Source organism: Miniopterus natalensis, chromosome 19 (genome assembly GCF_054644295.1).
Source record: "Miniopterus natalensis isolate mMinNat1 chromosome 19, mMinNat1.hap1, whole genome shotgun sequence".
Taxonomy (NCBI): domain Eukaryota; kingdom Metazoa; phylum Chordata; class Mammalia; order Chiroptera; family Miniopteridae; genus Miniopterus; species Miniopterus natalensis.
Window position 1 is genome coordinate 5,151,923 of NC_142099.1, and position 15,507 is coordinate 5,167,429.

Consider the following 15,507-nt stretch of genomic DNA (forward strand, 5'->3'; position numbering starts at 1 on the left):
GGCAAAGGGCTCCCACGAGGTGGAGAAATCGGAAAAAGACTTAACTGCTGCTAATACACTTAATTATGTTCAGTGAAGGCTTAGGGACTTTCCCCAGGGACTTTCCTTTAGGTAGGCTTCTGGGCCACTTGGGAGTGAGGGTGCTGATGGGGTGGGGTGCCTGCAGTCCCCAAAACAGCCCAACACCCCCCTTCTTTGTAGGCTGCAAGGGGAATCAACCTGTGGGAATGTTAATAGGGAGTCAACCCCGAGGCCAAAGCAAGCATGCACAAATATTGACGGGGTGGTAACCACAGGCCAGGTGTTCTAAGCACTCACATTGGCTCCTTTATCCTCACGGCCACCGTAGGACAGCAGGGTCTCTTACGCTCACTTTACAGACGAAAATAGAAGTTCAGCTAAGTTAGGTAACCTTCCCCCAGTCAGTCAGGAAGTAGGTGGGGGAGTCTGGAATGGAACCCAGGCATCCTGGCCACAGAGCCTAAGCTCTTAACCAGCAAATATAGAAATAAACGTGGGAAGGGGAGCCAGAATGCAGGGCACACCCTGCCTCCCGACGCCTGCCAGGAGAAAACAGACACCCAGAGTGAGAATGCCGGGGGCAGGCGCTCTGCTAAAAGCGAATCCCGGGCGGGTAAGAACCGCCACCCTCCACTGGGCGCCGACTGGGTGCCGCAGGGCCGGGGAGCGAGGCGGCGCGACCGCCCCGGCCCAGCTGCGGGGGAGGCGGACGCCCGAGCTCGCCCCAAACCCGCGGGGCGGACCGCCGAGGGGCAGCTGCCCACGTGGTGCGGGGCAGAGAAAAGCTGGCGGGGGCGGGGCCGGCCGGGGCGGGGCCTGGGGCGCGGGGTGCCAGGTTTCGGTGGGGTCGCACCTGTTGCGTAACGAGCCGGCGATCGGGCTGCGGCGCGCGGACCCCGGGCGCCCCGAGAGTGCGCAGAGCGGCCCAGGCGAGTTCCGGGTCCCGCGCGCCCGGGAGCACGTGGCCTGCCCGCCCTCCCGCCTCTCGAGTGCGGGGCTGGGGCGGGGGTCTCCCTGGCCCGTGCAGCGGCCGAGGTCCGCGGGGGTCCGCCTCCTGCCGGCCGGCGATTTAGAAAGAAACAGCCTGACTTTGCGCATCTCGGTGCCGGGGCAGGGGCTCTTGGAGGGACTTGGCCGGGGTCTGGGCTCCAGCCCCCCGCCCCCTCCCTCGGGACCCCGGCAGGCAGCCTCCCCGGGCCCCCTCGGGGCTCGGGCAGCATGGCCTCAGGTGAGCGTGCGCGTCTGTGCTGGGGGGAGGGTCTCTGGGACGGAGTCGTGCGGTGGCCTGGGCGACCAGAGGGTGCGGGGTCTCAGCGCAGCCGGCAGACCTGGGGAAGGCGGCCGCCTGCCCCTGGGGAGGGCCCGGGAGCGCTGATCCTGAGTTTGGAGCCGGAGGGAAGAGTCGGAAGACACCGGGTCCCTCTTCCCCAGACCCCAGAGGAGCCCCTGCCTCCTGGCCTCCCTGCCTCCCCGCCTTCCTAGAAGGCGGCTTCTGCCGGGCAGCGGAATTTTCCCAGGACAGGCCCCTCCCTCCCGGGCCGAGGTTCTCGGTTCTACCCCATCCCCCCGGAGCTGGGCGACCCTGGAGCTGGGGTTCAGAGAGAGAAGAAACAAACAGGGACTCTGCCCCGGAGGGGCTGGGTGCTCAGGGACTGCGCCCGCGCCGAGCCCGGTGTGCCCCGCGCTCGGGCGGGATCCTGTGGGGTGGTGGTGTTTCCTCCCGGGCTGGCTGGACCGGCTAAGCCTGGACTTTGAGTCCTCGCTCCCGAGGGGGCTCGTGGAGCGCCGGCCCGTCCCCGGCTGGCTCGCACCCCCGCACCCCGGCCTACTCACTCCTGGGATGAGAAGGGGAGGCGCGGCGCGGCGAGGGCAGGGGCGCGGCGAGCGCGCTCGGGCGGGATGGCGCCCCCCTCCCGGAGGTTGCCTAGACAACCTCAGAAATCGTGGCCGGCGCCTCTTCCGCCGGCGGGGCCTGGGCTTCCTGCACCAGTCACTCCCGCGGCGGGGCGGGGCGGAGGAAGGGGTTGGATGTGGCAGAGGCAGGCCCAGCTGCTGCGGCGCCGACTCCCCCGCCATCGCCGCGGCCGGAGCCATGGCATCCTATCCATCGGGCCCAGGCAAAACCAAGGCCAAATATCCCTTTAAGAAGCGTGCCTGCCAGCAGGCCTCCTCCGCGGTACCAGGTGAGTGTGTGCATCCTGGCCGGGGCACTGGCTCTGCTCCACCACTTCTCGCCCTGGCCACTGGACCCCTCAGAGGGAGGCCCCTTCTGCACCCCCTCTGCGGTGATGCTCCTTTGTCCTTGTACCCAGTGACAGCTGGCATGGGAGGTGGTGTGGGCAGAGAGGTGGGGTGGAGGGTGACAGTTTTCTGTGCCAGGGACGCTGCCCTCTGTAACGGGCAGTGGATGTGGGTGTGGGTGCAGCAAGAGGTGTATTTGCACACGTGTCAGCATGCGGATGTCTTAAGACTATTTGTTTAGGGAGTGTATGAATGGAGTGGGGGGGGTGTGGGAGTGACTGGGAGCCACTGGCCACCCTGCTGGCGGCTGGGTCTTTGCCAGGCAGACTCAGGCTGTCTTCCTGAGGCTAGTTTCTCTTTCTAGGACCCCAGATCTCAGACCTCCTCACTGGGGGAGTCTGATGTTGGGGCACACTCATTGCTGCCGGAGTCCCAGGGCTGGGGCTCAACTGCATGGATTGTTTGCTGTGTGCTCATTTCTGGTCTGTCTTGTGAGCTTCCTCAGAAGTATGGGGTGTCCTTGGGCCGGCCCGTGCGGCGCTCAGGCTGGGCCTGTTGCCATCTCTGTGCTCCCGCACCCTTTGGTTCTGCCCCCACTCTGGTAGGCATCTCTGCACCATTTGGAGCAGGCAGTGTGGTGCCGCTGTGCCCAGCTCCAAAGGGATCTGTTGCCTGGGTTTGTGCTTCCTGAGAGATCACCCTGCCATTTGCTGTCCCTAGGCCTTGCAACTAAGGAAATATACCCCTACTTTGGTGACCAGGTCAAGCCAGCCTCTCCCCCTCCCCCTCAGCAGCTGTCTGTATCTGTAGCCTGGTCATCCACCTTCAGTGTTTTCTTAGGACAGTGAGGATGCTGACTTGAGGGTCTGTGTTCCCTGCGCTCAAGTCTGTGCAATCCAGGTGTGTCCCCTGGGGCTAGTTCTGTGTACCTTGGGGTAGTCACATTGGGGGAGCATCTGCTACTTGTGGGTCAAAGCCTTGGGTACATCTCTGCCTACGGAGGCAGTCATTGCAGTAAGGGAGGGGCTCCTGGTTAAGAGGATAGAAAGGATGCCAAGAATCTTGGAGTTGGTGGGAGTGGCTGGCCTTTGGTTGTCCCCACCCCCGTGAGAGCATGTGTGCTGTGTGGTATGGTGGCTCAGACCCTGGGAGAAGGGACCAGCAGGCAGCTGGGTCCTCCAGGCCTGGCCTAGGGATTGCGGAGGTTACTGCCTATCTGTTACCTCCAGTGGACCCCGCCACCCTGTGCAATGGCCTGGCAGGCTGGGGGTACTGCTGGAACCTGTCTGGTCACCCAGCATTTCTGTGGAAATCCTGGGCCACCGTGCTAGGAGAGAAGGTTGAGATTGGGGCCTTTGACTCAGCTCCTGCTGACCACTAACAGACCACCCCTGGAGGCCTGTGGTTGGCCTCCCCTGGAGGGGTTTAGAAGTGGGGAGTTGTGTAGGGGCAGCGTTCTTGGCAAGCAAGGACCTTAGGCTCTGTCTTACATCCTGGGGGTGGAGCAGGTGCCTGTCTTTCCTCCTCCTCTTGCTCTGCCCTTTTCCAAGTTAGAGATAGTGTCACCCGCATCCCCACCCCTGCCAAGTTCTGTTCCCTTGATGTCGTTCACGGTTCAGTTGCCTTGGCCTGCGCTGGGCCCAAGAACTCCCACCCTCCCCTGCGTGTGGGACATGTTTGGAGGGTCCCAGGAGTTCATAATCGCAGATTATCGTGTTTTACAGAATACTTGCACAGCCGTATCTGTGAGCCTTATGGCAGCTGTGGCTAGACAGGATATGACCCGCCTATCGCCCCATTATAGACAGGACTTGAAGCCTCAGGAAGTACGCGGGAACAGAGTTAGACTCAAGTCCTCCAAATCCTAGTCACTCTTCTCCCAAACCTCTCTCTCCTGCCTGGAAATTTGTCCCCAGTGATAGGCTTGGAACTGGGGATTGGAGGTCTGGGGAGCCATGAACCAGCCCCCTGGGCATCAGGGAGGCTCAGTGACTGTTCCTACCGGACTGAGCTACTTCCCTGGCTGCCAGTCAGCTCCTTTCCCAGGCAGAGGCCCTGTCTCTCCTGAGGGACCCTGTAGGCTGGGCCCCAAAGGACAGTGGTTAGGAAAGCAAGGCCGCCGGGCAGAGGAGGCTGGCCCGGGGCTGCTGGGTGTGGAGAGGAGGGCTGGCTCGTCCCCTTTTTTTGCCCCCCCTTCCTTTGGGCATCCAGGTCCCACCCACTCACTATACCCCAGGGCAGTGCATTTTAAGGAGGCTTGGCCCCTCCCTGCCAGCCTTTCTTGCCCATATCAGCCCACCCTGCTCCTCCCCCTTGGGGGCCCCACTTGGGCTGCACCCTGGCACTGTAGAGGTTAAGGCCCTGGTCATTTCTAGGATTCCTGTTATCCCCAAACTTGGATGCTCCTTCCCTGGATTCCTGGGCTACCCTGAGCTCCCCAGCCCCCTGCTCACCGGCATCCCAGGGTCTCCCCTGCATGCAGCTGCACTTGGTACAGCCCGTGCCGGCCCCTGAGCTGTCCTGGGGGACTGGCTGCAGCTCCACTCAGCAAACAGGCTGGCAGGGGCACAGGCCTGCTGGCCACTCAGCAGTCAGGCCGGCAAGGGACACAAGGCTGCTGCCTGTGCTGCCCGAACTCTGCAGGTAGGACCCAGCCAGGCATGAGGACGAGTGGGTGCTGGGTCCTGGATCAGGGGCAGGCACCTCCTCTTCCCTTAGCCCAGCCTTGGGACTCTGGGGCATTGGGGAGTCGGCCTGGAGACTTTGAGGCTCTCTACCTGGGCAGAGCCTCCAGTCTGTCCCTCAGCCTCGGTGTAGAGGAGGAAGGGGTGCTGGAGAGGAGGACCCCCCCCCCCCAGAGCTGTCTGGGAGAGCCCAGTGGGTGTGGGGAGCTTCCTGCTGGGGAGGGTGGGGCTGGGGAGCCCAGGGAGTGTCCTTTGGGTGGGCTGGGAGCTCAGGCAGCCCCTCTAGACTAACAGCTCCAAGACCTTTCTTGCCAGCCTCCTAGTGGTGCAGCTGAGTTCTGCCCTCTGTGGGGAGACCCTGGTCTCTGACATTCCTTTTCCCTGGCCCTTCTCGGGGCCTCCGGCCCAGATCCCGGGGCCTCTGAGTGGCGCAGACTCTTTGTGGCAGCTCCCTTTAGAGGGGCAGCCAGCAATGGGAGGGGCAGGCTGGGGCCAGGCCACATCTTGGCAGCCCTGGGGTCCTCGGGGAGAGGCCAGGCCTCCAGGGAGGCGGTAGGGTTCCCGCTGCCAACCACCTCCTCCACAGCCTCACCTCTTCCCTTGAGGTCTGGTCCCCAGGTCAGAGCTGGGTGGCAGCTGTGGCTTCTGTGCTCTGTGAGTCTAGGACGTTGGGTGTGGGCCTGGCCCTCCGAGAAGAGGAAGTGCTGATCCAGAGGCGTGTCTGACCCTGGACCACTGGCCTGGAAGCTTCCAGCTAGGGATCGCTGGCTTTGGCCACCAGGTCCTTGCTGAGCTCTGGGGCAGGCGTGGGCGTGCGTGCGTGCGTGCGTGCGTGCGTGTGTGTGTGTGGACACACTTGTGCCTGCCTGGAGGAGGTACTCACGTAGAGGTTCTCATGGCCTGAGGGAGGTGCCCCTAGTCCAGGATTCAGATTCTGATTCCTGGAGTGAACGAATCGCCTGTTCTAGCGGCAGACTTGGGACTCCTACCCCCAAGCCTGGCATGGGTGAAGGGTCCCCGTGCTATACTGTGAAGGTGAGGTCCTTAGGGAGCCGCATGCCAGCTCACTCACTCCTCAGCCTCTGAGAAGGGCTTGCCCACTTCCCAGGGCTGGCCTGGGGCAGGCAGGGGCTCAGGGCTTCCCGTGTACCCCTTCCGGTCCTGCCTTCCGCCTTTTGACCCTGGTGTCACTGTCTCCACAGAGGCTCGGGGTGGGCTGGGGGCCCCTCCGCTGCAGTCCGCCCGATCCCTGCCAGGCCCCGCCCCCTGCCTCAAGCATTTCCCGCTCGACCTGCGCACGTCTATGGATGGCAAATGCAAGGAGATAGCCGAGGTATCCCCTGGCACCTTATCCTGTGTCTCCAGCGCTGTTCCCATGCCGTCTCTGCTCCCCATCCCCTGACTTTACGCTTGGCTGTGCCCTGACCCCTAGCCTCTCCCTGGTTCCCCAGCTCCTGCCACCCTCACCTCCCCAGACTCTGCAAGGGAGGGCCCAGGGCTGAGGGCTAGGCCACACTGATCCTTCCTCCCTGCCACCAGGAGCTGTTCAGCCGCTCCCTGGCTGAGAGTGAGCTCCGTAGTGCCCCATACGAGTTCCCCGAGGAGAGCCCCATTGAACAGCTGGAGGAGCGGAGGCAGCGCCTGGAGCGGCAGATCAGCCAGGATGTCAAGTGAGCCCCAGGCCCAGAGCCCTGCAGGCAGGCAGCCTCGGGTGGGGAGGCACAGCCAGGCAGCTCTGGGTATAGGACAGAGCCATGCTGCCATGGGCTTATGTGGTGGGGAGGGCCACAGGGTAGTCTGCCTGCCCAGCATCCTTCTGTCTCCATTGGATGCGTTAAGAGCCCCATCTCTGTCCCTCTCCCACCCCATCCCTGTTTGGGGCCCACGCGGAGGCAGTCTAGGGCAGTGGGGTGGGGCACAGACCTGGGTGCCAGGCTGCTGCTGGGTGATGGGGCGGCCTGGAACAGGGTGCCTAATGTCTGGGTATGCCTTCTCATCTCTGACTCGGGGCCAGAACAGTGCCCACAGCATGGGCTCTACAGCCCCATGGGGACCATGGTGACAACATACACCAGCACCTAGCTTGGACAGGGACCTGGGAGCATGGGCCGCCCCTTGTCATCTGCTGACCTCTCACCCTTCACCTCCAGGCTGGAGCCAGACATCCTGCTTCGGGCCAAGCAAGACCTCCTGAAGACAGACAGTGACTCAGACCTCCAGTGAGAAGGGCAGAGGGGAGCGGGGACACTGGGAACACTCTGCTGGGGCCTGTCCCACTGCTGGCTTCAACCCCTTCCTTGCATCTCCCTCTCGGTAGGCTCTACAAGGAACAGGCTGAGGGGCAGGGAGACTGGGGCCTGCGGGAGCGCGATGTGGTGCTTGAGCGGGAATTCCAGCGCGTCTCCATCTCCGGGGAGGAGAAGTGTGGGGTGAGTGAGTGGGCAGGGCCGTGGGTCCCAGCAGGCTCCCTCAGTTTGGGAAGCTGGGGGTAAGGCTAGAGAGGGCATTTCTCTCTCTGGAAGCTGCAGGGGCAGAGGGTCCAGCCAGGATCTAGTTGACATGCTGGGAAGAGACAGGGCCGAGCGTTTCTGAGGTCAAGGCCTCAGGGAACAGGTGAGAATGATCCTGGCCTGGGTCTGAGACCAAGGACAGTTATCACACATCCTTGTCTGCAGGTGCCATTCACAGACCTGCTGGACGCTGCCAAGAGTGTGGTGCGGGCCCTCTTCATCCGAGAGAAGTACATGGCTCTGTCCCTGCAGAGCTTCTGCCCCACCACCCGCCGGTACCTGCAGCAGCTTGCCGAGAAGCCTCTGGAGACTCGGACCTACGAGCAGGGCCCTGACACCCCTGTGTCTGCCGGTGGGACCCCCAACCCTGCCTAGCTCCATGTGCTCGGTGCCCCGGGCTCCCTGAGCTCAGAGCCTGGGAACCTCTGCCTTGGCTGCTTCTCCCCTCACCCAGGCTCATGCCAGCCTCCTGGCTTGGGGGTGGAGGCAGGAGCGGGATCTAGCCATCCTGCTGGGGCCTTGCTGGCTCTGCCCCTCTGCAGGGCCTGTGGGTGGGGTGGTGCGTGATGGCCCTGAAGAGCCCTGGCCCTGACTCCATTCTCCCCACCCCGCAGATGCCCCGGTGCATCCCCCGGCGCTGGAGCAGCACCCATATGAGCACTGTGAGCCTAGCACCATGCCTGGGGACCTGGGCTTGGGTCTGCGCATGGTGCGGGGCGTAGTGCACGTCTACACCCGCAGGGAGCTCGATGAGCAGTAAGAGGGGGTGGAGTGTGCTGGGGGGAAGCTGTGGGGAAGCTGCATTGACTGGGGGACTGCAGGGCTGACCTGCTCTCCTCACCCAAGCTCCCCCCATGTACCAGTTGCCCAGAGGTGGAGCTGCCGTATCCCGACCTGCAGGAGTTTGTGGCTGACGTCAATGTGCTGATGGCCCTGATTATCAACGGCCCCATGTGAGTCCCTGCCAGTCCCCTCCCAGCCTGGACTCTCCTGCCCCAGAGACCTGCTAATTGTCTCTCCCCACTTCAAAGTCACTTGAGTCTTAGACTTGTCTGCTGTCCGGCGCCCCCGTGGCAGCCTCAGCCCTGTGCCCTCCCGGGTGCCTCCCCACAGGCTCTGAGCCCCCTGCCTGGTTCTCGTCCTGCCAGAAAGTCGTTCTGCTACCGCCGGCTGCAGTACCTGAGCTCCAAGTTCCAGATGCACGTGCTGCTCAACGAGATGAAGGAGCTGGCCGCCCAGAAGAAGGTGCCGCACCGGGATTTCTACAACATCCGAAAGGTGGGTCGTCCCCTGGGGCCGGGCCTGCACCTCTGCCATCTTCCCCCCTGCCCAGCACCAGGCAGGAGAGGCCTCCATCCTCCCAGCCTTGCTGGACCCAGCAGCCCCTGTTCCACCGCAGGTGGACACGCACATCCACGCCTCGTCCTGCATGAACCAGAAGCACCTGCTGCGCTTCATCAAGCGGGCGATGAAGCGGCACCTGGAGGAGATCGTGCACGTGGAGCAGGGCCGCGAGCAGACGCTGCGCGAGGTCTTCCAGAGCATGAACCTCACCGCCTACGACCTGAGCGTGGACACGCTGGACATGCACGCGGTCTGTCCCAGCGGCGGGGGCTGAGGGGCCGGGGCCGCACGCAGGCTGGGGTCAGGGGTGACCTGCCCGTCTCCCCCAGGACAGGAACACCTTCCATCGCTTCGACAAGTTCAATGCCAAATACAACCCTATCGGGGAGTCTGTCCTCCGGGAGATCTTCATCAAGACGGACAACAGAGTTTCTGGGAAGTACTTTGCTCACATCATCAAGGTGAGGAGGTGTGGCTGCCAGGGCCCAGTGTGGGGCAGTGCTCCCCCTGCCTGAGCGAGAGCCCGGGTATCTGGGGGCTTCTACGCTGGGGGAGGAGGGCGGGTCGGAGGCATGAGGCCACCTGGCCGAGCACACCTGGTAGTGGATGCAAGGACAGGGAAGCCTGAGTGTGACAGCTGCCCCACACGTGTCTCTAGGAGGTGATGTCGGACCTGGAGGAGAGCAAGTACCAGAACGCGGAGCTGCGGCTCTCTATCTATGGGCGCTCGAGGGACGAGTGGGACAAGCTGGCACGCTGGGCTGTCATGCACCGCGTACACTCCCCGAATGTACGCTGGCTCGTGCAGGTGCCCCGTCTCTTGTGAGTGTCCTTAGGGGTGGGAGGGAATAGAGGGGGCAGAGTTCAAGGGGCCAGGGCCTGCCTCCTGCCCTCCTGGGATGGCTGACCGTCTCCTGTCCCAGCTGAGTCCTCTTGGTAGAAGAAGGGCCTTTCCTGCTTCCACTCACGGTCTGGCCCACCCGGCCCACCCAGTGTGGTTCACAAGTGCTCTGTGATCTCGTGCCAAGCTCTGGCCCTTCCTGGCCTGCTGGTGCCTTCACACCGGCCTGACCTGCACGCCCCTGTGTGCCCACGTCTCACCTGCAGTGATGTGTACCGTACCAAGGGCCAGCTGGCCAACTTTCAGGAGATGCTGGAGAACATCTTCCTGCCGCTGTTCGAGGCCACTGTGCACCCCGCCAGCCACCCAGAGCTGCACCTCTTCCTGGAGCATGTGAGGGGGTGGCGCCCGGCTGGGTGTGGGGGAGACAGCCTGCCTCAGGCCTGGTGGCAGCTCCCGGCCTGACCCAGGGTCCCGTGCCAGGTGGATGGCTTTGACAGCGTGGATGACGAGTCCAAGCCCGAGAACCACGTCTTCAACCTGGAGAGCCCCCTCCCCGAGGCTTGGGTGGAGGAAGACAACCCGCCCTATGCCTACTACCTGTACTACACCTTCGCCAACATGGCCACACTGAACCACCTGCGCAGGTCAGGCTCCGCCGGGGCCACCACTCTGCTGGCCTGTCATCTCTCACCTTCTCACCCCCCACCCAACGGGCCTGCCCTGGGCTGTGCCCGCAGAACACTCACCCACCTCTTGCCCCACGCATGGACCTGAGGGTCATTTCTCTGCCCTCGGGGCTCCATGGCTCTCACCTCACCGCCAAGAACCTAGCCCTGCCCCTTGTCGCAGGCCCGCAGTCCCAGGGTGGGGGCTTGGAGCCCGGCGAGCCGGGAGCTGACTGTCTTCGTGCCCCCCAGGCAGAGGGGCTTCCACACGTTTGTGCTGCGGCCGCACTGCGGGGAGGCTGGGCCCATCCACCACCTGGTGTCGGCCTTCATGCTGGCCGAGAACATCTCGCACGGGCTGCTTCTGCGCAAGGTCAGGGCTGCACCCCCAGCCTCCTTCCCCGTTGGCCCCCTTCCTCCCGACCCCTTGGGCCCCTGCAGCAGCTGATCCTCCTCAGCAGCCCTGTCTGGACTGCTCCACATCCAGTCTCCACGCTGGGGCCCCAGCTTGGATTCTGGCTGTAACTGACCCTCCACAGACCAGGGGACTCCCCCCAGCGCTACTGTGGCCTGTATCCCCCAGAACCAGGTGTGCTCCCCAGCCCTGAGGCCACCTGACCGGCCCTTCCTCCCTGTCGCCCGCCAGGCCCCTGTCCTGCAGTACCTGTATTACCTGGCCCAGATCGGCATCGCCATGTCCCCACTCAGCAACAACAGCCTCTTTCTCAGCTACCACCGGAACCCACTGCCCGAGTACCTGTCCCGAGGCCTCATGGTCTCACTGTCCACTGATGACCCCCTGCAATTCCACTTCACCAAGGTAAGAACCTGAAGGCGAGGACACCCCAGCTCTGAGGTTTCAGGGCTGGTGCTGCCCCCTGCTGGCGGAGGCCCTGGGGAGGGATGGCCGGCAGGGCCTGGCGCAGGCGTCTGAGGGAGCCTGGCCTGTGCAGGAGCCGCTGATGGAGGAGTACAGCATCGCCACCCAGGTGTGGAAGCTCAGCTCCTGCGACATGTGCGAGCTGGCCCGCAACAGTGTGCTCATGAGCGGCTTCTCCCACAAGGTACGATCCCCTTGCCCTCCCCACTGGGAAGGTCCCAGGGTCCTGGGGCATGGCCCCTCGGAGCCGGCTGCAGCCTGCCCGCTACCCTCCCCCCTACAGGTGAAGAGCCACTGGCTGGGACCCAACTACACAAAAGAGGGCCCCGAGGGCAATGACATTCGCCGCACCAACGTGCCAGACATCCGTGTGGGCTATCGCCACGAGACCCTGTGCCAGGAGCTGGCACTCATCACGCAAGCCGTCCAGAGTGAGATGCTGGAGACCATCCCAGAGGAGTCAGGTCTCACCATGAGCCCGGGGCCTCAGTGAGCCTGGCCCACATGGTGCCCCACATCTCAGCACCGTAGCCACGTTTCGTCCTTGGACCCCTCCCACCCTGTGCGGTCTCTGCATGTGTCCATTCTTTGTCCTGTCCTGCATGTCTCAGACCTCTCTCTGTCCCTGTGCCTCCCCGGAGTGTGCTCTGCCCTTGCTTGGTTCAGGTGGCACCCGATGATCCCAAGTTTGAGGGCTGCCCTGTCCCAAGATCCTCTGAAGTCTGGCTAGGGATGGTTGTGGGGGGCTGGCCCCTCCAGCCTTTGGAGTCCTGCCTAGGCAAGTCTGAGCTTTGGCCAGGGTTGAGTTGAGCCCCTCGTCTTGTTTACGTAGCTGAAGTTTAAGGTGGGTCCTGTACACTTCTGCTGTGGGCCCGGGGCTGTTGGGGGCTGGGGGCTCCTGCAGCGCTGCGGTGGGTGGAGCTGGGCTGAGAACAGGCGCAGCCGTGACACCCTGGACTCAGGCCCCGGAGGTGCTGGCTGCTGCCTCCGCCTCTCAGTGCCTGGCAGCCTTCTCCGCCCTCCCTCCGGTCCCTGTGCTCCGGTGTCTGCTCCCTGTGCCTCTGGGAGGGGCAGTGCTGTGCCATGTCTGGGGCCGCTGCCGCTGGAGGGCCCTGGATCTGCCACCAGCCCTCGGTGTGGTGTCCCCAATGTGGTCCCTAGAGTTTCGACCAGACCTGGATCCTGGCTGGTCCTGTGTTGTTGTTTTTTGGACTGAGGCCTTTGCTGTGATATGCAGTGTTTCATACAGTCCCGTCTTTCCTAGTGCATGAGAAATAAAGATTATTTAAGTAATGAGGCAGGTGGGTCTTTGTTGGGAGAGGGCCTGCGGGGTGGGGGTGGCTGAGGTTGGGACCAGGAACTCTTCGGATGGAGGGGAGCGACTGGCTTGGCTGATGTATGTGCACTTGGAAGCTGTGGGAGGGTGAAGAGCTCTACCGGGGACCCATCTGCTGTCCCCAGGCCCTCGTTGAGCCTGCCCCCTCTGAAGGGGACACTTTCCATCTACTTCCAGCCTCTTGGAGCTCCTGGGAGATGTGGGAATGTGCACTTACAAGCAGGCCTAGGCCCGTGGTCCTCAAACTCTGCGTCGGCACCTGGGGAGCGCTTGTTTAAAATTCCCTTTCCAGGCCTCACCCTCTGATTCTGATTCAGTGAGTGGAAGGTGTAGCCTGGAACTCTAAGCAGCTCGGCTTCTGTCCTGTGTTTAATACACAATTTCTAGAGCACCTCCCAGGTGGAGAGTAGAGTGTGCCCTGTGCATGCAGGGTCCTGGGTTAGCACCGAGAAGCCTGTCGCTGCTGGTGCTGAGTGGGGTGAGGGACAGGCTGACTGTTTTGGAAGCAATTAGCCCTATTACTGTGTGAGCCTGAGTAATTGAGGGCCTGGTGACGAGCTGGCTTTCTCCTCCCCTTCTGTCAGCTTGCTTGGCCCAGTCTACTGCGTCTGTGCCAGCTACGTCCTGGCATGACACTCCCCCAGTGTACCTGGGGAAAGGCACTCCTGATGCCCCTGCCTCCTGAAGGCCCCTGGAGGGCCAGGCTCCCTCCTGGCCAAAACCCAGGGTCCTTCAGTGTCCAGAAGGCTTCTCATCGATTTCTTGTAGCCATTGACATGTCAGAACTGAGTGTTAGAGCTGGATGCAGAGCTAGGGACTGTACAACTCTGGCTGATTTCTGTTGGGGAAACAGGAGGTGCAAGTGGCCTGTGGCAGAACCTGGACTGGAAGCCAGGGGAGCTCAGCGTCCAGGGCTCCTCCACCCGACGCTGGGCCCCCTCTGCCTGAATGATGCTGCTTTTCCAGGTGAAGGGAACTTATTTTCAAGGAGGTCTATATACTTAATAGTAAAACATGCTGTGTCTTCTCTTCATTTGTAAAATGAGGGAGCAGGATTAGAGGATCTTTCTAAAAGGTTCCTTGAAGGGAAGAATTGCCTGTCTCATGTGCCACACTTAAGACAGCAAGGATTCCATATTTACTTACTGAATTTGTCATATGATGGAATCCTTTATGCCAGTGTCTCGTCCTTTGTGCAGTCTAATCGGTGTTGAAACCCAGTCCTAAGAACACTACCAATTTCAAGAGTTTCTTAGCGAACTTCCCACCTTTTTTTTTTTTAAACAACTTGCTTCTGGATGTTTTGGTTCTCTGAAATATCTCTTTCAAACATTTTTTGAGAGAAAATAAATTTTAAAACAGTAAAGTCAATATGTTTTCCTATCTGAAAAGAAAATTTTCATTCCAGAAATTTGGAAAGTATACAAAAATTGGAACAGCAACAACAACAGCAAGCCCACTCAGCTACCAATAGCAACAAATATTTACTGATCATCTACATACCTGAGATATAAGTTTTTAAATATTTATATATTTCAGTTTTTTAAAAGGCATTTTTGAGTTGAGATAAATGTATAATTTTGTGGTTTTAAAATATTTTAACATCTTTCCATATTTCATTACAATACTATTTATAAATTTTAATTACTGTTTGCTGTCCTAGGCGAGCCTCGCCATAACTTACCATCATAGCTCTTTTCGGTTGAGAACAACAATGGCCTAGTGAGGGACTGTGCACTCCGGAGCCACACTGCCTTCTGGCTGTGTGACCTTGGGCAAATTCCTTCCCCTCTCTGTGCCTCCAGGGGATAGGGAGGATCCAAGTGCTCTGGCTTCTATCCAGGGGCCATGGCTGACGTCAAAGGCCTAGAAAATGGTGAGGACCTGAAAGAAAAACTTTGGGGGCTGCAAAATATGACATGGACAATGTCACAATTGATAAGTGTTTAACTAAATACAGTTTAACGAAAGCTGTTTGTCAGCTTTAATCCTTGTTAATTTGGTGTCCACAGAAATGTCATTCTGTTTGAAAACAATTTGTAAATTGGGTTTTTGGCAATAGTTCCAGACTATGCAGGATGATTGAAGAGAAATCATAAGACCAAGAAAAAAAAAGGGGGGAAATCTTAGCCAATAGTAAATTAAGTGAGTTACTCAGCGTGAAGTAATTTCCAAAGCAAATTCATAAAAGCCCTTTTACGTTGAAAGCCAAGAAGAGTTACATTTAATGAGGGAATGTGGGTGCATCTTAACTTTTGTTCCAAGGAGGGTGGGGCCTCGGAGAATCTGAGGCCGGGCCTGCGAAGGGCTGACCGCGGCCCTGGCCTCAGTCCCCCTGGCCCAGTACCCTTTACCCGCCTGCCTCTCTTGGAGGCCGGGGCTGGGTCCGATGGCGTGGGAGGCTGGTTCTGTGATGCTTAGTCCAGTATTTTGCTCTCTGTGGCACCCAGTAAATAGCACTGGCAGGGAGTTCGGGGCCCAGAATTTCGCCATCCGGGATAATGATGACAATGGCCAACCTTTATTGAGTGTTTACCATATGTCAGGCACTGTTTTAGGAACTTTACATGTCTGATCTTCTTTAACCCTCAAATCACTCCTATAAAGTGCATGCTGTTATTATTGCCATTTACAGAGAAGGAAATGGAGGCACAGAGAGGTTAAGTAACCTTCCCAGGGTCACACAGCTAGTAAGTGGTGGGCCCAGGATGTCAACCTAGAGGTCTGGTCAGAGGCAATGCTCTATCTGTTGTGCCCCACTCTCTCTTCCTTTGTGTTCTGTGCACAAGGTGGCCAAGGGCCCATCACGGCCAGGCAGGGTGGGGCTGGTCCCTCAGGTTGTAAGGGGGGGCTAGGCGTGTCCTGGGCCCTCTCAGTGGATTTCCACCTGTAGGACATCCTGATTGCGGGCGCAGCCCTCAAACATGGTCAACAGCCCCTGCTCTCTAGGATAGACCCCTGGGGCTGCTGTGTCTCTCTGAC

At 60.6% G+C, this 15,507-nt stretch overlaps 1 protein-coding gene across 1 annotated transcript; it reads left to right on the top strand.

Annotated features, from left to right (window-relative positions):
* The first annotated feature begins 1,231 nt into the window (after window positions 1-1,231).
* Window positions 1,232-13,891, top strand: AMPD2 (adenosine monophosphate deaminase 2). Its single transcript, XM_016223421.2, has 18 exons — window positions 1,232-1,249; window positions 6,149-6,279; window positions 6,486-6,616; window positions 7,097-7,165; window positions 7,264-7,375; window positions 7,622-7,808; window positions 8,071-8,212; window positions 8,320-8,409; window positions 8,605-8,734; window positions 8,856-9,050; window positions 9,130-9,261; window positions 9,459-9,622; window positions 9,908-10,034; window positions 10,125-10,288; window positions 10,562-10,682; window positions 10,956-11,129; window positions 11,263-11,373; window positions 11,473-13,891. The coding sequence occupies exons 1-18, from the start codon at window positions 1,240-1,242 to the stop codon at window positions 11,680-11,682; spliced, it is 2,400 nt and encodes a 799-aa protein (XP_016078907.2). The 5' UTR covers window positions 1,232-1,239; the 3' UTR covers window positions 11,683-13,891.
* The last annotated feature ends 1,616 nt before the right edge of the window (window positions 13,892-15,507 follow it).